This window comes from Poecilia formosa, unplaced genomic scaffold (genome assembly GCF_000485575.1).
Source record: "Poecilia formosa unplaced genomic scaffold, Poecilia_formosa-5.1.2 Scaffold145, whole genome shotgun sequence".
Taxonomy (NCBI): Eukaryota; Metazoa; Chordata; class Actinopteri; order Cyprinodontiformes; family Poeciliidae; genus Poecilia; species Poecilia formosa.
In genome coordinates this window covers 315900-340171 of record NW_006800084.1, presented here as the reverse complement: position 1 = coordinate 340171, position 24272 = coordinate 315900, and the positions used below count along the sequence as shown (strand labels likewise).

The 24272-nt window shown below is 39.3% G+C and overlaps 2 protein-coding genes across 8 annotated transcripts in view; one reads left to right on the top strand and one right to left on the bottom strand.

Moving 5' to 3' along the window:
- The first annotated feature begins 505 nt into the window (after nt 1-505).
- LOC103145699 (olfactory receptor 52D1-like) lies at nt 506-2451 on the top strand. Its single transcript, XM_007563257.2, has one exon. The coding sequence runs from the start codon at nt 885-887 to the stop codon at nt 1803-1805; it is 921 nt and encodes a 306-aa protein (XP_007563319.1). The 5' UTR covers nt 506-884; the 3' UTR covers nt 1806-2451.
- Nucleotides 2452-2719: 268 nt separating this feature from the next.
- LOC103145626 (connector enhancer of kinase suppressor of ras 2-like) overlaps nt 2720-24272 on the bottom strand; it is a 37760-nt gene continuing 16207 nt past the window's right edge. For 3 of the 7 annotated variants that reach the window (XM_016677003.1, XM_016677005.1, XM_007563133.2), the window contains 16 exons: nt 23917-23976; nt 23439-23507; nt 18834-18980; nt 16899-17032; nt 15367-15569; nt 15109-15198; nt 12466-12650; nt 12317-12365; nt 12035-12213; nt 11859-11932; nt 10140-10211; nt 9841-9908; nt 7565-7665; nt 6999-7479; nt 4005-4204; nt 2720-3918 (listed from right to left, as the gene is read on the bottom strand). In XM_016677003.1, coding sequence (XP_016532489.1) covers nt 3871-3918; nt 4005-4204; nt 6999-7479; nt 7565-7665; nt 9841-9908; nt 10140-10211; nt 11859-11932; nt 12035-12213; nt 12317-12365; nt 12466-12650; nt 15109-15198; nt 15367-15569; nt 16899-17032; nt 18834-18980; nt 23439-23507; nt 23917-23976 — 2160 coding nt within the window. In that variant the 3' untranslated portion in view covers nt 2720-3870. The remainder of the gene's footprint in view (nt 3919-4004; nt 4205-6998; nt 7480-7564; nt 7666-9840; nt 9909-10139; nt 10212-11858; nt 11933-12034; nt 12214-12316; nt 12366-12465; nt 12651-15108; nt 15199-15366; nt 15570-16898; nt 17033-18833; nt 18981-23438; nt 23508-23916; nt 23977-24272) is intronic. The other 4 variants (XM_016677004.1, XM_016677006.1, XM_016677007.1 and 1 more) reach the window with 2 other exon arrangements.

Below are 24272 nucleotides of genomic sequence, written 5' to 3'. Positions count from 1 at the left end.
CAGCAAGGAGACTGGCAGGTGAAAATAAACTATTTTACTTATGAAAGAATAATAATAAAAACAACTAATGTCCACCAAGGGTTCCAAAATAATAACCCACAAGAAGACCTCAGAAGGAGCCAAAAATTATGGGAATAACAAAATGGTCTGACCAGCAGCTAACTACCTTAGCTCTTAAGCTAAGGGGAAATGATTACAAAACAATGAGCAGGTGGCTGAATAGAAACTGGTTGCAGCTGTGAGGAAAAGCAGAAACCCAAAGTTGAACTGAGGAAACAGGACAAAGGTAGAGCAAAGAGGGAACAGCACGTTAATCTAACACCAAATTAAAGCAAAACCCAAAATCAAAATCAGTCAAAGTGTGTGGCACTCCAGGCAAAGGTGTGTAAAACACCTATAAATAAATGTGTCTTTCATTGCAGTGGTGTGATTTCGCACAAAAAGTGTGTAATTTTATTATATTTAAATAGTCAAATAATAAAAAAACAATTCTTGATTTTTTTATCATCATTGCTTTGATTTTTTATACAACTCTTGTTTTAAAAACAAGCATGCTTCACAAAAATAACAAATTTGTCGTTTTGATGTATTAATGTTAGCTAATTTATAACATGTAGATAATTATCGAGTCTCAGTTTAGGGTAACCAGTTCGATAAATTACTTGTACATAGATGATGTAATGTTTTATGTTTTGATCTCGGAGGAACAAAACTGGTGCTTACGTGCTGTGAAGTTATTGGCGTGCAGGTGAAGAGGATGTGACTTTATCTCACAGAAGAACAAATATAAAGCTGCGGTTTTACCGCTCAGTGCAGTTAAATGCCAGTCAGACTCAGACACGTAAACACATTTAGGTCACCAACTCACATCAAGTTGTTTCAACATGAATTTCTCTCTTGTTACATCGATTTATCTGTCTGCTTACTATGGAATGGAAGAGCTGAGGTCCATGTATTTCTGCATTTTCCTCATCGTGTACCTCACCATCATCACCGAGAACATCTTGCTGATCAGGGTGGTTTATTGTGAAAAATCCCTGCATCACCCAATGTGTGTGCTTTTGTGTAACTTGGCCGTGAATGAGCTGGTAGGGAGCACCGCCTTGCTGCCGGCGACGCTGATCAACATTCTCTCACACACACACCAGATTTCTGTTTCTTTTTGCCAGACGCAGGTCTTTGTCCTACACACGTACGCCATCACCGAATTCACTATTCTCGCGGTGATGAGCTACGACAGATACGTGGCCATTTGTCATCCACTGTCCTACCATGTGATCATGTCTCAGAGGATAGTGAAGCTGATTGTTTTTATGTGGCTTTACCCCATGCTGGCACTGAGCGTGGTTTTCGTGTTTACTCTTCAGCTGCCGTATTGTGGCCAGACCATAGAGAAGCTTTACTGCCTCAACTACTTGCTTGTGCAACTTGCATGCACAAATACGTTCATAGTGAACATCATCGGTCTGCTCTCTGCGGCTCTCTACACGGCTCCTCAGCTGATCATGATCTTTTACTCGTACTCACACATCCTGAAGATTTGCATAATGTCGTTCAGCAAATCCAAATTCAAGGCCCTCCGTACTTGCATTCCCCATCTGCTGGCTGTAATCAACTACGCCACTGGGTGTTTCTTTGAGCTGGCACAAGGTCGTCTTGACAACAGGCACATGTCTTATCACACTAAGCTGTTTTTGTCCCTGTACTTTTTGATATTCCCACCGCTCCTAAACGCCCTAATATACGGCTTGGGCACACAAATAATAAGAATCCGACTCATCAAGCTTTTCACCAAGTCCAAGTGACGTAGTCAAGATGTTTTATTTATATTTGGTTTCATTAAATGTGCATCCAACATGGTGTTCAGAAGTCCTCTAAATGCTGTTTGTTTCTTTTTGAGTGCTGCTAATCTTGCCAGTTTTTAAATATTTATCCACAATTTAGTTTTATGTTAGTAGATGCACAAATGCTTTTAAAAACATAATATCCCCTCTGATATTTAGCCAAATTTTTACATCCTATTCATAATTAACAAAGTTTTCTCTCTTTTTTTGTCATTTTTACCTCAAGAAGCTTGTATCAAAAATAACACAATGCATATATATGTTTACGTTTGCAAAGTATTTCCTGGGATTATTTAACAATAAAGTTGAAATTTTTTCCATGCTTGAAATGTTATTTCACAGTTTCTGCCCTTCTCCTTTTGACTTTTTATAGATATTATCACAGAACCACCTAAAACCTATTAAAAAAATTTTCTCTAATAATTAGCAAAGTTTGCTATAATTAAAAACTACAGGGTACTTTATTTTGCGGAGAAATCCGAGTGTCTCTATCAAAACTAAAGTCTGTTTCAAGTTTATTCAGTCTTAAATTTTTATTTTCTGTCCTCCAAGTTAGAAAATTCGCTTAAGCGTCCTGACATCATCGAAAATGTTAAAGGTCACAGAGCAGAAACATAACAGGCTTATGTTTATCGTCACAATATTTACCAATATTATGGCAATTGCAAGATTTTTCAATATTGTGCAGGCCTAACTGTGATAACTGATTCCAATATTATCATTTACTTTAAATTTAAGGGTCAATATTGGGATTTTAAGAATACTTTTATAATACTGTGTATTTCTCTCATTCCTGGTTATTTTATTCTACATCTGTTAAGCAACAGGATTTTTGTCAGTTTCTCTTTGACCTGAATGAGATAAAACAACAAGCCTTGTTTATGCCTGTACCATATTTTAATCAATAGAAAAAAAAAAAAATGTAGCTACAATATGGCACAGGTGTGCAATATGAGTCAGCTTCAAATGGCATGGTAATGTACTTTAGTCTTACAGAGCATGCTTCTCCATTAAACACTTACTAAATACAATTTTTTATTTTATTTTTATGGTTAACATTAAGAGAAAAAAATAAAAATAAAAATCACATTTCTGGGCCAGTGTCTATAATAAGTACAGAAAACACGCTGTGCTGGTTGTGTGCATGAGATATGGGTGGAAGGGTGGGAGCGATAACACCAGTATCCTCTGAACCGAATGCACTTAGAATTACAAAACTGCCGTACAAACAATCAGGTAGACAGCATGCATACAAAAATAGACAACTATTCTTATCGCTCCATTGTAATATACAGTAGTTCATTATTGCCAGGCGTTACATTTTTATGCCTCTGCTCTGAGGAAATAGCTTTCTCTCTAAATCTTCTCTCTTCTCTCCCTCTTTAAAAAGGTACAATGTACATTCACTATCACTGAGGCACAGCACTTGATGTACAGATTAAATAGGTAGCCAAACAAACAAACAAACAAAAAAGAAACGTGGTGTGGTCACTGTTGTAGGAATGTAATATTAAATATACAACATATGTTAATATGCTTAACACCCTGTACAGTCACAAAACAAACATACCCATGGATCGAATGTACATGCACAATGAAAAGTGGCGTACAACCAAAAAGAGGCTTCTTTTTGAAGAGCAGCTGTACACGACTCCAGCGTAAAGGTATAAAAACAATTCAACAGAAGAGCGGGGGGAGGTTGCCATGCATGGAAGTGATGATTTTTAAAAGCTTTCAGATGAATCTTTGAAATGGACACAAAGTGCTTTCAGTTGCTTTATTAATCCAATCTTTGTTTGGATCCCTGCCCTGCTTGAGGATGAGATGAGGCAAAAAGTGACATCAGTAGTTTTTGTTTCTGCTTTTGAGAGAAGCAGCAGAAAGAAATGAAAGGATGGATGGATGGATGGATGGATGGATGGTTGAGGAGGTAAAAGATGTGTTTTGGTGCCTTTGACTCCAAATGTGAGGCACAAGCAGAAGCCAAGCTGCGGGTGGCTGGGGGGGGGGATGGCGCTCAGCGGGGCTAATCTAAAAACCCCAGCGACCGGTTTGTGTCTTGAAGAGGAACATTCTGCCGGAAGACAAAAGTACTGATTAGTGATCAGCAAAATGCGGCGCAGATGGAAACAAATTGGTTCTTGGAAGTCGTTTCCATACCTTCAGTGAGCTGTGAAGAATCCGCAGGCGGTGGAGCTTGTCGTTTAGGAGGGGGTCGTTAACTCTGCGGACAAAGGAGCGTTTGTACTCGAGGCGACCGGCTGATCTGTGGTCAGCAGAGGTGGACAGACTGGTCTGCTCCAGGGCCCGGTACAGGTCCACCAGTGAGTCCGTCTGCATTCGACAGTCACGTCCACGGCCTCGGTAAGCAGATCAGCAAATAAAAGCAGAATGTTTACATCTAAATAAAATCTGCAGAGCAAAGAGTTCACACACCTGTGTGAAGTTTTGATGAAAATCAAAGTGTGGCATTACTCTGATCCCCTAAATAAAATTTAATGGAACCCAATGCCTTCAGAAGTCACTTCATTAGTAATCTGAATCCAGCTGTGTGTAATTTAAACTCAGTATAGATCCACGTCTTCTGCGAAGGGTTTAGGAGTTTGTAATCTATTAAGATTTTCCTTCAACTTAATAATTATGCACCATGATGTGGATGCTCTGTGTGAGGCTACATTTTAAGTCGGTTGGCCAAGCAGATGCAACGTAGATTATGGAACCAAAGCAACCATGTTTTAGTAATATTTATTTGCAGAGTTGGGTAGTATCAAGTTACATTTACTATGTTATTTCAGTAACTTTAGGAAGAAAAGCTTGTAGAAGAATTTTTACAAAACCATACATTTTACTTTTACTTCAGTAATATCACAAAGTATTGCTACTTTTACCTGTTTGTAGACAATCTTTGTTCCATTTTGGCTTCAGTAATTTCTTAAATTGCTAACTTTTAATTTTAATTAACTAAAAATATGTAGAAATAGCGCTGCTCTTACTAAGTAATAAGTACACTTATTTGTTGAAACACAAATGAAACACACATTAAGTTGAATTTGCTTTTCATGTGTGAAAAGAGAGCACTTAAACTGTGACAGGCCATGATTAGGGGTAGAAATAAACGGGAGACGTTTATTTACCTTCTATTAACATACAGCACCCCCTTCTGGTAGGATAGGCACACTACATTAAGGCCTATCCTGTGAGATGCCTGTTTTGCATTTGGAAAGTAGCATCCTGAAGCTTTGGCTGCTGCCTGGGCTTTGAAATGCATATCACTTTAATGGTTGTTTACCGCTCCTCTTTTCTTTGTGGGAAATGCAAAAGATAATTGAAGACAGGCCCCCTCCGGTGTGTTTCTTTATTTTGTTCAAAATAAAATATTAACATTGACTGAAAGGATTACTCTTTGCTTCTCTGTCCAAACAGAGCCAAGAGGCTACAATGGCATCTGGACTGAGCATGAGAGAAAGCAAAATAAAAGGGGGAAGAAAAAGACAGAAAAAGAAGAGCCGAAATCAATCAGCATCAAACAGGAAACAGAATTTGATCTTCCACACACAAACGCCCTCAAGGTTTAGGGGGGAACAGCAAATAGGCCGACTTCCAATCTAAACCTGTAAAGAAACAACAGTGAGCATTAAACCTTTGACATTTGCTGGCTCTGACTGAATGTTTGGGATTTGAAAACATCCCTGATGACAAATAGGGGCAATTGTGCGCTCCAGTCCAGATGAAAGACATTTTCATCAACATCTATTGTTTAGTTCTCTGATCTACTATAAAGGTCGACTTCAATGCTCTTTGCTCGCTAGAACCAACGTAACGCTAGCACGGGGATCAAATATGCTATAAATGTAAAGCTTTGGATTGTCTTTCAGTTCTGTGTTATTTTAAGTGGCACTGACACAATAAAACCACTTATATGATTTAAAAAGACGAACTACTGTGCTTTCATTCTCAATACACGAAAGCTTTTAATAATAAATATTTCTCAGAGAATACTATAAATGCAGTGTCGATGTTTAGTCTGTAGTAACTGGGTCAAACGCCACTGCCATCTTGTGACGTAATCAGGGTAAATCAAACCATAAACATCTAGGCTGAGCGTACAGAAGCGGAGGAAGTTGTGAGCGATTTCAGCGAAGGCTTGAGTATGAAGTGATGACGAAGATGAAGCCGGTTCTACTGAAGGACCACAAACCCATTTTTTAAGCCATATTGTCCAGGAATCAACAATGACTCCAACATTTTTTCGCTGAAATCGCACACGACTTCCTCTGCTTCTGTGTACTCAGCCTAGATGTTGACAGATCGATTTACCCTGATTACGTCACAAGATGGCGCTGGCGTTTGACAAAAACTGCAACACTTTAGTGCTTTTGTGTACACAGAATGAAAGGACAGTAGATAGTCTTATTAAATCATGCAAGTGGTTTTGTCATGCCTTAGCTTAGGTAAATTTATTCCTGGACTTTAATTGGGCCACTCTACAAGTTTTTTTCTGCATACTGTCAAATTGCACCAATGTGTAAAGATGTTAAATAATATTTAATGTCAAGAAGTTCTCATCAAATGCAGATACAGCTATTTATTAATATTTCCCCAGTTTGCTAATGGGTAGTTTTATTATTACATCCTGCCACAACCAGGATGTAATAATCTTGAATATCTTGATATTCAAGATCATGAATATCAAGATATTCATGATCTTGATACGGCCCAAAATGAAACTCGCCCTGTGACAGAGACTGAATTTCTGCCCCGGTGTCATCAGTCATGACTTTTGGTTTTACTGAGCAAAAATAATAATGTTTGATGTTTCCACGTCAAAGGTAAAGGACATTAAAAAATAAATTGTGTGCATTACAGAGCTGTATGTTTTGCACTCTTTTATGCAGTTTCTAAAGATACATCTTCCTACTCTGAAAATCTTTTCTGAAACTAATTTGATTAAAATAATGGCTACATTAACTGTTCAATCATCTTCTTGCCTTTTCTCTTAAAGCAACCAGTCTGAAGTAGGAGAAAAACTAACTTTTCTCTATTCTTTTTGTCAAGAACAACAGCTTTCAGCAGATTTTGTGAAATGGTTTAATTAAGAAGCAGCTTCCTCAGCAGTATACATGAATGCAAAATGAATTGTTTAGGTTTTCTGACCTGTGTCTCTGGCCCGGTCCAGCTGGTAGTTCTGGGTCTCTCTCTGGTCTGATGCAGCGGTGGCTGCCAGGATGGCATGGAGCCCGCTGTCTCTTGGAAGCGTAAAGCTGCGAGGTTTTCCTCCGGCGTCAGAATCTATGCTGGCCCTGAGGGGCAGCGGCAGGGCCCTGTACTGCTCCTGCAGCAGGCTGCGCTGTGCAGGCAGAGTTGACTGCCTGCGGTACTCAATGGCCAGCTGCTCCCTGTCTTCAGACTGCATGGATTCTTCCACTGGATACGTCTGCAGGTAGTGCATCCTGGATTTGCCTTCCATCTGGTCCTGCCACGAGTTTCGGTGGCTGCTCGCCTTCTGCCCAGGGGAGACGCTGTTGTTGCTGCTGCTTTCCTGAGGCTCCGAGTGGAACTCCTCGTGTGAGGAACGGGACTGGAATGTGTCCGAAGAGGAGAGATGGCTACGCTTTGGCTCCAGGTAGGGACTTACCTACACAAAAAACAGACATCTGTGGCTAGAAAACAGGGTCACAGAGTGATACCTGCTGCATCTTTTAGACTAACTGAAAACTCACTGAGGCTGCTCTGGGATAGGTGTCATAAGGGGGCGGTGGACTGTCCCGTTTGGGCACTGGGGGCATCTCCATGTCTTCGTGATCACTCTCGCTCCAGTAATCTGCAGTAAAACACACATTTATAGCAACAAAATTCAAGGAAAGCTACGCAAGATATTCATACACCAGAAAGCTGTAGTCGTGAAAAAGTGCTCTGACTGTATCGGGTTGAAGTTGAATATGAAGATGGACAGATATAAGGTGTGAGAACTTCCTGTGAAATCTTCTGGAGGTGTTATGGAGCTAATAAAAAAAAAAAAAAAAAAAAAAAACTTGGCCATAATGGAAAAAAAAAAGCCCCCTCTCCAAGGATAAAATTGTTCTCACACACCCACCTTGGCAGGGTTTGTACGTAGGCACCTCCAAATAGCAGAAGGGTTAGCTGCGTTACTTCCTGTCAGTTTGTTAGAAGCCAAAGAACATTAAGCTATATGAATAACAAAAATATCCAGCCTGCCTCAGCTTGGAGCAGAAATGCTCTTCTGGAAGGAAAAATCAAATGCACCAGCTGCTGGCCAAGAAATCAAAAATGTCTTAACTGAAACGTATAAATGTGATCTTATTTTCCCAAATTAACTCAGAAAAGCAGATAAAGGCAGCTCCTCTACAAGTGTAATGATCTAAATAGTTTACTTTAGCTAAAGAGTGTTCCCCCAAATTGGTTGTACAATTAGAAAACCGGAGAGAAAGGTTCAACATTATATTTAATTATTATTTTCATTGAGTGGATACGTTTTTTTACCTTGTTTTTTTCTGACACAGAAGCTAATTTCATTTCTTCCTCAGAATAAGAAAGTCAAGGCAGCAGTCCACTCGATGTGTGTTAATCTTCAGAATGAAAGGAAAATTTTGCTCATTTCTTTTTAAACAATTACCAAATTTTTTTATTGCTATGAAAAAATTCCCCTTGGTTGGTGTTGTTCCAAAACTGAAAAAGCCATTTAAATATTTGATTAGCACACTTTATAAAACTCCAGGTTCTCCATCAAATACAGTTTGTCAGGTTTCCCCAGATACAAGCAGAGGCACTGAAAGTAAAGCTGGGATATTTCAACCCACAGAGAACCTCAAGAGTTAAATATAGCCGCTTTTTGGACTTCATAACTGTGCGCAGAAGGCTTTTCGAACATGTTGGAGTCCTCACTCCATGCGGAAGTGAAGTACACGAGTTTTGCTCGGCCTCTGGCTGTCACTAGCTGCTTAGCAGCGAATGCTAATTAGTTGGACAGGGAGAATGTACGGAGGAGGAAGAATGACATAAACACTGAAAAGATCCCGCTGCCTACAATGAAGCATGGCAGTGGCTTAGTGATACCTCAGGGCCCTTTGTTCCCTCTGGCACTGGGATAACCTAATTAAAATTGCTTGGAGCATCATCTCCACTCGTGAAAGCACAACACAGGTCGAAGACCTAATTTATTTGTGACTGTTAATTTAATTAATCACAGCTTGTAAAAACACTACAGAAAATCTTAATGTTGTACACTTTGGCTCTCATTAATCACTCAATTTCACATGAATTCGTTGCAGTTTGAACTAATCTCTCTTGTGCTAGCCCTGCTTAATTTAACTTGAATCACACACTATCTTAAAAACAATAATATAAACATTCTACTACTCTATACGTTTATAATATTGCATAATTAATCATTGCAATACTATCTATATTACTGATTTATACTTTAAGTTTAAGCATTGTTTGTATACACAGAGTCTCAAACTTAAGCAAAAAATATAAAAACAGAAACGCAGTCAGTGTGCCGATGAAAGCATCTATGTGAAATCATGTAAAATAAACATAATATTATTAAAAATAATTATGATAACGTGCTAACCCTTACTCTTGACAACAACATTTATGGTGCTGTGACACTGTTAGGGAAACCTGCAGCAGAAACTGACATCTTGGGGGGGTCACTATGTTACCATAACAACCAAACTAGACATATCCCTGGAGTTCATAACTTTACTAGATGTGATATCCACGTAGCAGAGAACATTTTGCAGCAGCACCGGCGAGTTGATTTAAAGTCTTCGGTGTCTTTATGTGCAAAGATAGCATCGCTCGGTACTGAACGATGTGAATAAAGTGTAAAGAACACAGACTTCATCTGTGATTCTCGAAAGAGGTTCGCATCATCACAACCCGATGTCCCGCTGCGCCATTTAGCAGCTCTTGACCCCTAGCTGACATCTTTTTCTACAGCTTCGTGAAAAGGCTCTGTGACTAATCTCACCTTGTTCCTGGCGCATTTTCTCCTGCTCAGAGTAGCCTGCAACAGCCATACTGAGCCGACTCAGCCACCTGTGGGGGAGAATAACACTGATGACGCATAACGTTAATGATTTTGTGATGTTTTTTTTTTTTTTTTTGAAAGCTTATATTTCTCTCTTTGACCAATTTACTTTGCAAAACTACCCAGTTTTGAAGAGAGTGGGAGGTTTAATAAGGCAGTTCAGCTCTTGGACAATAGACGGTTTGAAATGCAGCACTGGAGGAGTTTGCAGCACGGCTATCAAAACCTCGGATACTCACCGGGACATGTCATCTACATTTTCCGCAGCAAAGTAGAAGGTCTTTATCTTGGGATGGCAAGCCTTGAATGCACTGAAAGAGAAGGAGTTTAATTATATGTGAGTACAAGCAAGGGCAAGCAGTATAGCGCAGATTAACATATGAATACAAGACTACATCATGGCTACATTTAAAGAAGTTCAAACAGACTTTTTCACATTTTTGTTTTTGTTTTTATTATTTGTTAAATATGTACTGGCTAATAACTCAAAATAAATTTTTACATATATACACTGAAGCAAAAATAATCTACATTGACATTGTAGATTATGTCAATGCTAACATAAGTTTTACTAGCATAAAACTTATGTTAGTTTTATGCTTTGTGTAGATTTAAGGTTGATTTCTACTATACAGCGCTTTGTGATTTTATTTCTCTGAAGAGCGCTTTATAAATAAACTTTAATTACATTTTAAAGGATAAATAAAATCCTATAAAACAGAAAATCCATCTTGTAATCCTGAAATCTATATTTTTGGTAAATAACAGCGATATTAATATCGGCTATCGATTTTGGCCCAGATTTTTATATCGGTGCGTCCCTCGTAACTTCAGTAATATCTTCTGCAGCTGTCGCTTGTGTGTTGTCCCTTGTGCTTCCTTGCTTTCTTTAACTACTTTCATACATCTTTCTCCACTTGACAGAAAGAAATCATTACAACTATGAGAAACAAACCCAAATGTGAGTTTTAAGAATTTAAGGAAACTGGAAAAACAAAAATAGAAAACGACAACGCATGACAGCGTTCACGCAACTTCTGAGCAACATCTGCCACGGGATTGTCTGAGGCAGGACGTTTTTTTAAACAACAGATTCGCATGCTGCAGAGAGTATTGTGGTGACCTTTAACATTCACATAGACTGTAATTTAAACAACGCAGATAAGAATTTTATCCCCACGACAAAATACAGCATCTGAAGAAGACATGACAAGCCTGACAGTAAAGATTCTGATGACGATGATTGTGAGAGTATTGATGAACACAACTTTGAGACCACATGCAGGAAAAATCTTTACAGTAACTTACTACACTTTGAACTTTGATCTCATATAAGTATTTATTGTTGTTAAAGCGGTTTGAGGTCGCACACATCCTGTAAGTATTGCTACAATGATCTGTTTAATAATTAAAATAAATACACTGAATTATGAATTATGAATTCAAACTCTTCTTTTGTTCTGCTTCGCTTCCACCTCTGGCACCACAATCCGCTCAGTTTGAGCCAAAGTGAGTCGTGACATGAAGCCGCGCAGCCGATAGGAATACAGAGACCTGTTGAAGGAAGCTTTACTATGGAGACAGACTTGAGTCCTAAATTATTCAGTTCCCATCTGTCATCTAAAATCTCTGCTCAAAGACCGACACAACTGCTGGAGACTTTGGCCACAACGTTGTCGGACAATGTGCGCTACGTGCACAGTTTGTTTGTTTTTTAATCACAAATTTGGGCTTCTGCTTTCAATCATTTTTTTAAAAATTACATATTTATACGTACATGTAAGTATATATACTTTTTTGAGACACTTTTACAGTATATTGGTAATGTCTGACCTTTATTTAAATATTTTAGGATACCTGTTACATCTCCCTACTCAGCTTTACGAAGTGCAATCTGTATAATAAATTTTTTTTTTAAATCTTCAAATCTCAGAGCAGCAATATAAATTTATACTCACTATTTTCTTCTGCATTCAGTGGCACGATCAATCCTGAATTCTGGGAGACTCACAAAGCCCTCTGCCTTCTCATCCTGACACAAGCAAAGGTAAAGTTACATCCATGGAATCTCATTTGTGTTATTAATACTGTCTATGTTTAAAAACAAAAAAAAAAAAATCAAAATCATATTCACCTCTTCGTTCATGTACCAGTAAAGACACGTGTCTTTCAGGATAAACCAGTATTTCTTCCACTTCTGCGAAAAATAGGTTTTAGCATCTTTCTTCTTCCACAGCCAGCCCTGGCAGTCGCCCTGACCCAGGTCCCGGCAGGAAATCCTTCGTTTACTGATGGAGGACATGGGGCTTGCAGCTGCAGGTGGCAGAAAAGAAGAAAACACCTCATGAGAAAAAAAAAACACCCTTGCTCAAGTACACTTGAATAAAAATGAAGCAAAGCAAGTGCTTCTTTCTACCTTGCTTTTTCTTCTTAGATCTAGACAGCATTGAGGAGCGCTCAAACACCTGAAAATTGAAAACAGAAGAAGAAATGAATCATAAAAACGACGTCAACGGATCACAGTTGTGACTTGTGTTCAACTTTTTGCTTCTTGGAGGGACTGACGTGGTAAAGCGACGCAGAGTCTGAGCTGGACGTGGACATGGCGACTTCCAGGGCGGGAACAAGCGTGTAGTGGGTGGGGCTGCTTCCTCGCTCCATCTTCCTCCTGTTCTGACTCAGACTGCGGCCCAGCAAGAAGTTCTCCCCGGAGGGTTTGTCCTCACTGGGGAAACGCAGGAGGGAGTTTTCTGCAGGGACAAGAAAGAAGCCAGCTCAGGACTGAACACACCTGAGTCTACTATACGCTTCAGGAATGAATAATTAAAAGTTTGGGGGCCATTTTAGCTACACGTCTCTCTGAAAGAAAGAGATGGATGTCTGCCTGCGAGGAACGTGGTTAAATGCAGTCACAGTTTTCTAATTTACCTTTGGAAATACCCAGTGGGCTCCATTTTGGGGTATAATTTGTGTGGGGATAAAATGACACAATCTGCCAGGCCGACTCTGAGCAGTCCTGATGTGAATGAAGGCACACAGATTTTAAGCAGTCCACAGTCAGCTGCAGACAGGTTTTAGATGTTGCTGCAGCTGCAGTGACAGATCCATTTCACAGACTCCGTCTCAGCTGGTCTCAGTGGGACACGAAGCTGAGGATTGCTTATTAGGGTGATAAACAGAAGCTGCACCCAGTCCACTTCCCAATTATTATTTATCCTGAAAAAATAGCTGCCAAAGCATTCATGACTTTACCTTTATTTTAACATGTTGTGTGCATATCATTTTCATTTTAAAGGACAGAGAAACACAAAGCAGCACGACTGTGAAGCGGGAGAAAAATCCACCATCGTTTTCCTTACAGGTGTCCTTGTTTTCAGCTCCTCTGAGTCAGAACCTTGTAGAACCGCATGTTTCTGCAATTAGAGCTGCACGTCCTGCAGAGGGTTCCTCTACAAGCTGTGCACATTCAGGGGCTGGAAATGTCGCCCATTCTCACTTACTGGCAGGAAGAAAGTAACTGTTGAGTCCTCAGTTCTTCGGTTTGCCACAAAACTTTCGATTTGGGATAAATAAAGTATTTTTAGATTAAATTAAAACGTTCCCTTTGGAATCAGGAAAGTATTGTTGGATGAAGTAAAATAAAATTGAACTGAAATCATGTAGGGGATACAACAAACACATGAAAGAAGGTGATAGGATCAATGTTGAACTTAATGATTAACACAAAGAGCCACCACCCTGAACACTGCATCCCCATGATGAAACATATTAAAGGCAGCATAATGCTGTGGGAATGCTGGTCTTCAGCAGGGACAAGGAAGCTGGTCAGATCTGATGAGATCTGATGATGGAGCTAAAACCAGAGCATTTTTTACGTACATAAGTTTATTTTTATACAAGAACACACAGTTGAGGACAACCGCAACACACAGCAGGCCTTGTGATTTACAGCACAGATCCAGGACACAAGGACAGTTAACACTATAGAAGCAGCTACAGTTCAGCTGATATGTTACTGATTCACCTGTTAAAAGTCTTTGTATGTCTGACAATCTGGTTTTTTTCCAGTCTCTTTCTCCTTTCTACAAACAGAGCAATTATTAGCCTGCTAAAAACTTCAGACCAGAGCAGAGCGGAGGTTCACCTTCAACAACGTCCTTAAAAATAAAACCAAAAGTCGAATGAAAGGGGTCAGATGAAAGTATAGTCATATTTCAGTATGGTCCAGTCAAAGTCAACCTCCAGATGTGCAAGTCAACGAAAAGTGACTCTGAAAGGTAAATATACACACAAAAGGTTTTAGGGTTTATTAAAAAAAAAAAAAAGAAACATAAATCAGATTCCTTCTTTCCAATTATTTGATGTAGTTATATGGAATAAAATACAATTAAAATATGTTGAAGTTTGTGGCTGTATTGCCGCAAAATGTGAAAATCCTTGTTATTCCTCAGCCTTTAGCCATGACTGGACGAGTGATTTACAAAAGAATAAAACAAAGTTTACTTCAAACAACCTGTAACAAGTAGATTAGTGAGGCACGACGACGTTACCAAATCCACAGCAGCACGCTGTCTGTGCAGCAAAGAAATCCACTGCAATGTCTGAAAAATCATTATACAATCTACAGAGGAAGCAATTGTCAAGAAAAAGAAAAGCCTCCAAACACCCATGAAAGGTCTCAAGCAGATAAATATAGACCCATCACTTTCTTTCTTCTTTTTATTTTTTTATTTTTTTGAAAAGCCTAGAGAAGCAAGCATCCCTCCCAGAGGACACAAACGCATCACTCAAGCCTTTCTTGGGTCAAATTTTAAAGGAAACGCGGCCCCCTCCCGGCGCGTTTACCACCTAACTTAGCTGCCACCAATGAAATGTGAGCACCTCAAGAAAATATATTTATACCGTTGCCGGAGCAACAGTGTACTTTTTATATCCAAACAGAGAACAGCGGGGCCGAGAGAGACGGGGATGAAGGAGGAAAAAATAAAAATAAAAAAAGGAGCAGCTATAGATTCTGAACATATGGAGGAGAAAGAGGCAGGAGCAGATATCCGGCATGTTATCGGCGTTGACAGGCCAGCTCATGCTTCAACTTCTTGGCTCAGAGATCTGAGAGGGTGCGGGTATTATAAGATTTCCACCCCCTCGCCCCAGCTTCCCTCTGTCCTTCTCTCTCTCTCTCTCTCTCTCCCACTGCCTCCCACTCACCTCTCCTGCTCTCTCTCCTCAGCTTCGCCAGGTCTTCGTCATCTCCCACCCAGTTGTATTCCACGGGCATTGAGATGGGCCTGAGCCTGCCTGCAGCAAGTAGGCGCAGGGGGGATGTCAATATTACACAGCCGTCCACACACATAGACATCAAACAGCTGCAGATGTCTCAAAAAAAAAACAAAAAAAAAAACACCCAGAAACCCACACGCCGCTCATTGCCACGACATTAAGCTGCTATCGGTCACGATTTCCTACCGTAGGTGGGAGTGCTCCCCCTGCGGACCGACGAGGCCTCCTGGTTCTGGTCGTACTCGTAGCAATAGAGTATGGAGTCTTCCTCCACCAGAGGGAATCGCCGCTGACACTCCTGGTCCAGGTAGGAGTTGGGCGACTCGGATCGCTCCGCGGCCTGGGCGTCCGACTGAGGATCCTCGTCGGTCAGATTTTCCTTCTCGTCTCTTTTAAAGAAAGCAAAACGTCAGAGAAGGTCAAATAAGCTTCCAGGTAGAGCAAACTGGTGGATTGCAGTCGGCGTTTGTTGTGGGTTTTAATTAGAAACAGGGACGTCTTAATATTCAGCAGGGGGGAAGGAACAAGTCTCCAGCTGTGACTCACAGATGTATTTATATTTTACTTTCACACGTTTTTGCCCAGGGGAGCCACCGGGCTTTGACTGCTCGTTAATTCAGCTTGTGTTTTAGTAATGGGACGTTCTCACCAGAAGCACCCTCCCTCATACTGGTGGCAAGCATTTCGCAATTGCATTTCAATACGGCGAATTTTAAATGATCAGTTGTCACAGCAGAAACAAAATGTCCCCAGGGTGGGCAGCAATTTATGCAAAACGTCCGGTGGCAAACGGATTTCTTTTGGTTCAGAAAACAATAAAAATGCAAATTTTCACAGAGGCAAAAGGTGAAAATGGTCGGAGCATCTCAAAGAAAGTGAAAATGTTTCCATTCTTAATGATTCTTGGGTGCAAAGATTAGACCGACTCCTTGAAGATGAAGCATCACTTTCACTCCTGCTTCTGCAGAGATGTAACAAGTTGATGGGTTTTTCAGGTTCCTTTCTCACTTGGTTACTTTTGTATTTATTAACCAGCAAATAAACAAAAATAACAATTGTTTAATCAGCTTAGCTCTTTTATTGGCTTTGGTTGAAAATTAGAGACATCAAATACTCTATTGAGTTCTTATTCATACGGATTTAATTTTTTTATTATTATTATTATTCAACCAAGAAGTTCATTCTGATGAGAAATTAACAGATTTTTTCTCGAAGATATTTTAATTTATAGTTGAAGAAAAATAATTGCATGTCAAAAACAGTTTTTGCCTTTCTCATTAATATCTGGAAAACCACTTTTTTGGCTTTACAGCAACCAAATACTGACCAGATTCTGACTGGACTGTTTAAAAATATTCAAATTACTTCCATTCAGAACAAACATTTTGGCAAAAAATAGCTTTTAATTTAATCTGTCTGTGGATATGAATATTTTTATGCCTCGCTGTAAAGGATCGCAACAGAAATCTGTATTTCTCTTCATGTTTTGTTATTTTTTGCACTGTAGTAAAGTTCTGTGCTGCTTTTCTTCCATTGTTTTCCTCCTGTTGTGATTTGTTTCTTACTTTAACAAAAAGAAAACTGTCAGTGGGGGAGGGGAGAGGGCGAGCTGTGTTTGTGTTACTGCAAATTAAAATCAACACCACAATGTTTGACTCTGAAACACTGAACCTTGAATTTTGTACGGCAGTAATCGATGGATTCTTTCGCATGCTCACCTGGGGGCGTAAGGCTCCGCCGGAGGAGGCGGGATGTACAGATCCTGCAGGGCGCAGCTACTTCGCCTGGAGGGAGTGCTTAATGTGCTGGTGGGCGTAGCGACGCTGCTGCTGGGACTCTGAGGAAAGACAGGCTGTGTGTGAGTGAATGTGTGTGTGTGTGTGTGTGTGTGCGTGTGTGTGTGTGAGAGAGAGAGGATGTGTTTAAATATGTGCAAAAGACAGAGAGACAGGCGGACAGAGAGGAAAAGGAGACACAGACAGTTACGGAAAATGGCACAATGAAAATGTGGACCTCACAACAGCTGAGTAAGTCTGTGACTGTTCACTTTAGTCAGACAGTGAGGCGGCGGAGCTCAGCTGTGAAATGAGCAGAGGACGTTTGCAGAGCTCCACTTTAAACCGGTTCACCGAAGGAGGCAGTTTGGAGAGCAGCCTAGTCACCGCTCTCATGGGTTACAGGTTAAACAGTCTGGTTAGTACTGTAACTGAACTCTAAATTAATAGACCGTATCTTTTTTTATTTCGTTTTTGTTACTATCCCCTTATTTTCTTTTATCAATGTGACAAAACAATCTGCAGATTGGTTAACTTAAAGAGGATAAATTCTTCACGGAATTCAGCTAAAAAATTAGGAAGATTTCAGTATTTCAATTTCAGTTTTGCAAGAAAAAAAAAAACATCTAGTTCTGAACAGATGAATTTTTGGTAGATTAGTAATAAAATTTGTAGACTGTTATAGTGTTTAAAAGAATTTTAACGAAAATAAAGTTTTTTCTTGTCTTTCTAACAATCCTAATTTTAAGTTCTCCCATAAAAAAACAAAATTTTTCAGTAAAACTACTGTAATTCTGCTGTGGCTTTTGGTGTTGGTGTGCAACTTCAGTATTAATAGTGGCAACTTCAGTCCAACTTTCTGGATCGACTCCTCAAAAATAAGACACACAGCAGGTTAATAGGAGTCAAAAGGTTTCTTTTTCACATCAATTCAGATGTATGTATGAATATATTTGACTTTGAATATGATACATTTTTTACTAACGCTACAAAACACAATTTTTGTCACTTCTAGACAACTTAGCCTTTTTATTTACCTATTTAAAACAGAAGAACAGAAGATATCCCATTGCTCAAACTGAACTATCATGGTTTGCATCTTAATCTGCCATTAATGATCTGTTCTGTTATAAAGCTGAGATAACATTTCTGCAGTGTTTTTGCAATAGAAGGAAGCCCAGCCGATTAACTTCTACACTGTAGTCCTGTTTAATCTCTGACAGACTTTATTTTTTTCTCACTTCTGTCTTTAATGCTGCCAGCAGGAGGAGAAAAAAAAATCAATTTTGGAGGAAAAGAGGAGGGAGGACATTAAGAGGGAGGAGGCAGAGAACGGCTGTACTTTGTGGCCTCAGGGGAGAGAAAACATTTTCTCTGGAAAGCGACTCAAAGAAAGCCTGGACCACTTTAATGCTCATTCCTCTCTTTTTTTTCCACCCATTCTGGTGCTGGCACACTGTCCTAATAATGTAACTAGATTGGCTGAAGTAGGACAACAGATGCCACTTAGGGATGAAATGATGACATCTAAATGAATGATGCCACAGCACTCAACTAATTAGTCACAAGTATAAATTTAGCAACAACAATCTGTTTTGTTCATGCTTTGTGAGTGTTAAATATAGCACATATCTGAATGACAGAGTACAATTTTAATATCTAAAACAATCCCCAAGGCAAACACTAGGGGGGTTTCCAGGAAAACTCTTCCTGCACGACCTTTGTCTCTCCTGTTCCCACAACCCTCTCCTTGTTTTCTAATTTGTCCATTTTAGAGGCGACTCTTATTTTGAGGACAAATAAGACGGATGCACAGAAGTAAGCACACGTAAACGACAGAGATAATCACACAGGACTGAGCGAAAGCTGCCGTTGTACCTGCAGAGCTAATGGTTTCCATCTCATGTTTTTGAGCAGAGCAGGAGTGGATGTGAGCGTGCTCTGTGGGCGTTTCTTCAGCGTTAGGGTGACACCTGCAGGGTCCCCACGCAGCAGGTTCACCAGGTTCTTCAGCTGCCAGCCCACCTAGCAAACAAGAATAGCCTTGAAACACACCAGCATCTGCATGTGTCAGATTTATCCATATTTGAGTGTAGTCAGCCAATTAGTGGAAGGGATTTAATTCAGTTTAAAGATGCTAAAGTGCCTTGAAGAATTACTCGTATTGCTTGACGTTTGTTCACTGCAGCCACAAACTTCTGCCTATTTTAGATGGACTTCATGTTGACAGATCAAAACAAAGTAACATACTTGTGAAATGTAAGAAAAATGATGTATTATTTTTATATAGTCACTGACTTAAATCTGGACATTGACTAAATACTTTTGCTGCAAAGACAAGTGCAACAGTTTCTGTGGTATGTCTCAACCAGCTTTTAAGATCCAGACAAAAAAAAATCTCAGAATCTGACATTCCCAATGGATTTTGACTAGGCCATACTAGCATAAGACTATATTTTGATCCACACAATTTCACTGTCGATCTCTCAAGTCTTTTGCAGCTTCTAACTGTTTTTTTCCTCAAGGATTGCCCTGTACTTCCATCGTCTCAACATGATGAAGAAAGAGCATCCCCAAAGAAAAACATAACTTGATTCAGTGAATAGATCATAAATAGATCCATGCTAACTTACCATTTGTCAATTTAGCAATTTAGTAATTACTGCAAACAAATGATGATTTTTACCAAACAGTGAAAAAGCAATGTTTCATTTTCCTTCCATTTTGAACGTATGGTACTTTGTGTTAGTTTGTAACATTAAATCCCACCAAAATAGCTCAAATATGTAGTAAAATGTGGTTAAAGTTAACAGGTGTGAAAACTTTTTTATGTTTGAAAGTCTAATCCGACTTATGGGGAAATTAACTTGGAAGGAAGCCATTTTGTTTTGCATGCTTCTGTATTTTTAATAGCACTTTTTGGGTCCCTATGGTTAAGACATGCAGAAGAACGAAGCAATCTTTAAGCTCCATGTAGATTTTGATGTTAAAACGGAAATTAAAGACCAAACCAGTCCACCTCGTCCTCTGCAGTGGTTTTGTCTCCTGCTGTGTGATGCTAGCAGTTACATGCCTAGTTGTAAGTCGTCTTTAAGCGGTTCCTTATAATATTTAGTACAACCGAAAGACCCTGCCCAGACAAACAATCCCTGCTGCTGAACTAAATATGCCAGATCCAGTTTGGGGAGAGAAATCTTCGCCTGCTGGATGCCTGCGCTAAAGCTTAGTGCGTCTTGGGTCCATATTTCAAACTAGCCTGAGATACCAAACATTTTTCAGGCTCTGACCTAGAGATCACTGTGTTTCTCTGAAAGTCATTTTTTATCTCGACAGCTACTTCACACATTTGTTCCAGAGAGTGGAAAAAGCTTTGCTTATGCTTTCCTTACAAAGCATAAGTAAAGCAGATTTCTTTTACTTCTGCTGTTGTTTTATTATGCCTTAATGTAAAATATATCTCTAAGGAAATTAAACTATTGTTTTGGGAGTTTTGTTTGGTTCGATTGCTTGACAGTGTTTTTATTATCCGCTGTAAATGCTATATTTTGGTTGGTTTGCTGTTTTCATGCTTCCAGGCTTGGTCCTGTGGTTTTAATTTTATAAAATATCAGCTTCCCTCTGAACAGATTTCTCAGATGTTCCTCATTATTCTGTTGTCATAAAGTTTGTTTTAATATTAATTTATATCAGCCAGTTGTTCCAGAATATATTGATAAGACCCATTAAATTGTTAAAATATAAATAAATAGCTGTTCCTCTAGGATTTTGTGATTGTTTTAGTGTTGTTGTTTTTTTTGCAATCAAAATTACAGATTTTGTGGTGCCAATTTAGAAATGTTTGTAAGACATTGTTACAATATTTGCGCTGATGTTAAATGTGAATTTTTATTACCCGCCATATCAATAACATGAATTGAATTTTGCAGATTTGTGAAAACTGGAAGAACTTATTGTTGTAATTTGGAGTTTAAATGGCCACATAAAAAGCTACGGCAGACCAGATGTGGCCCCCGTGCCTTCAGTTTGACACATAACTTTTTAACATCTTTAAATAGTTTGATATTAGTGACCAGCTCTTACTTATTCTCAAACTCTCAAAACCGTTCAACCTCAAGGTGCCTTGCTAAAATAAAATCCCGCAACCATTTCTAAAACCTTTTTTCATAAAAATTTGAAATTTATTAATTTGCCTTTCAAAGGGGGGGGGGGTGCATTTAATTGACCAAAAGAGCTTTCTCCAACTCCTCTGTATTTTGTTTTGTGATCTTTCTGCCCTGCTATGAACTGAGGCCCACCTAAACACATCAAAATCAATCCAGCTAAATCAACGGTTTCTTGCCACGTTCAGGATCAATCAGCATCACCTCTATTTGTTCATAGCTGCATGCCACAGCAAATTAAAGGCAGTAACAATATGAATGCTGTTATAACATTCATTCTGAGTGACAATGCTGTTTTGGATCATCGGACATGTCAAATGTGTTTACCAACAGTATCGCCTCAGCTGTCAAAACCCACTGAGCTGCTCCTCTCTCATCAACCTCTCCATCAGGACATACAACGTTGCCATGTATACACCATTACTATACCATAGAAATCATAAAAGATATGTCAGATATTCTATTTGAGGGAAACCGCGATCTATACAACCTACATTTGAGGCTTATTTCGGTTTCTATGCGAGTCTCTGTTGTCCTGTCTAAGCCTTGATTGCTCCCAGCTGTGTCTCGTTTCCCTGATTACCCTCTATGTATTTAATCCCACCTGTGTTCCTTGCTGGGTCTTCGTCAAGTTGTTCGCTGTCTATGTGATTGTTACCAGTTGCTACCAGTTTTGTGCTGCCTGGATTACTGTACTGACTGATTCACCATTAAATTAATAATTTCTCATCACTACCTGGGCCCATTTCGTCTGCCTCACCACTCTACAACCGCTATTCATGACAAGATTAGACGTTTTTTTCCGCTTTTACAGACTATCAGTTAGCATGAAGCTAACAGCTAAAAACACTGACGGGTTAAAAAACTGAATGTTTGGGTACTTCTGTTGATTCTTGATAATGAGGATCTAACAGTTTCCTCCTCTGAACTTTTAGATGCTTTGAACGTCTGTATGCCTCAGTGACATGAAAGAGTCCTGACACCCAAATCGGCGCTGCTTCTCTCCACATTCTTAATAAGAAAGCCTCTATTCGGTGGATGAGCTGACTGAAATGAGCAGCTGTGGAATTATTACATATCTTGCTGTTGCACACACAGGCAGCAATTATTTTTTTCCACAAAAGGGGCTATATTTAAACTCTGCACTGCAGGAGGCCTTTTTCATTCACAAATAAACTGCGTATTTTGTCGCGAGGCTGCACTTTTTTACAGTCATGTCAAAGGACAAATTCAGAAAAGATTAGGTAATGTTGCAGCAAGAGAACTAACAAGGCGTTTTTACTTGTAATGGCTCAGTTTCTTTAATTACCTGAGTAACTCATAAAACCTTAACTCTTGTCATTTTTAATATAATAAATTCAACTTCTACATGTCCTCTTCTGACCAAGTAATGTATAATTCTGTTTTCCTCAGGAAAATACTCAGATGCCTGAATGTTTCTCCTATGTTGAATCCAGGAAAGAATATTTCTAAAGCTTGTGCTTCTCCTTCTTCCTCTGTTTTTCTTTTACTTTCCACGGTTGCGTGCAGCAAAAGGGGGATGGGGGGATGCAGTTTATGTCATCACTCTAAGGTGTATCACAAGCAAACCGAGACATTTCACTGTTATGTAAATTAGCTGCGTGGGCGGACAGAGAGTTGCTTAAGAAGAAACACCACTAAGCACGTTGACTTGAACACTGGATTTTTCCACCTTATTGTGTTTTATTGCAGTTTTATGGGACAGACCAAAGAAGAGTGTGAAAATGACACATGGGTTTCTGTATGTGAGAGGTTATAAAGGTCATCTAGCATTTTACACGCATTATTCCACGATTGCCCTGTTTGCAGTTCAATCTTTCCATAAACCCCCCAAAAGCTTGATTTGTCATTTTAAAGTTACCCACCAGCACAGGCAGTTATATGCTATGTCACATAAATTCCTAATAAAATATATTAAAATGTGGAAAAGTTCTAGGGCTATGAATGCTCTTGTAAAGTGTTGTATATTGGATATTGCAAAGTAATCTGTAATGGGCAATGCAGCAAGCAAAACAGATCCATCCAGTTCACTTGTTTATTCCCAATAATCATCAAATAACTTGATAGCAGCGCTTCACCACTATGGATACAAAGACCTATAAATGTTATTAAAAGGACTGCAAAGACACAGTCAGAAGAGATGATTGCTTTATGTTTCAACTCATAAATGGTGTGCAGATTGAAAAAAAAAACAACTATTAATTATATGCAAACTTTTTCCAGATTGAGAAAAGAAAAAATACAAATTGTATGCAAATTCAGACAGGAGACAGGAAAATAAAATAAACCAGCCTGGACTTACGACTGTCTGATGGTTGACCTGAATGACTTCGTCTCCAGCGTGGATCTTCTTACAACGATCAGCCAGAGACTGATGAGGAGACAGAGGTCATTGTTGTTGCATGCATCTTTATAGAGAACCACACACTACTTGTTTAAAATAACAACAAAATAAAATCCCTCACTATTAGTTCATAACAGCAGAAAAGTGTTCACTTTACTCGATCAGTTATGGATCATAGTCTTTGTCAGAAATGCCAATCAATCAGGGAAGTAGTAACAGCTTCATAATAATCAAAACTACTGCAAAGACAAATCACAAAAAAGCTACAACCATTTTGGTCAAATTAGGCTCCGCCTTCAATCTGACTTGATTTCAAAAGAGCAATTCTTATCCAGAGAAGAAGGAGTTAAAAAAGGCACACTTAAGTCTGCACATCCGCTACATGTGTACCGACGATAAAATGGACGAAAGTAAAAACAAAGAGGCGAGCACTCACTCCTTCTGTCGTCCCGGTGATCACGTGTAAGCCGTCGTATGTTGATTTGATGTACATACCCTGAAAGAATATAACACCAATATGGATTAATGGACATATGAGAACCATAGGAACTCAAAATAATGTGTAGCCTCACGGATATCTGCAAAACAGTGGAGCAATTTGTTCTTGTGAATTTGAAATAATCTGCTTGACGTGCAAAAGACAAGCACGAAAGATCATCAATCTGCAAAAACACCGTTTGCAAAAGTGCTGAAACTCCAAGCTTTTACGAAGGAAAGGGGCAAGAACAGAGATTAAGAAACACACATAAACGCACAGAAGCGGCATGCCAGGCTTCAAGATGAGTGGAAGAG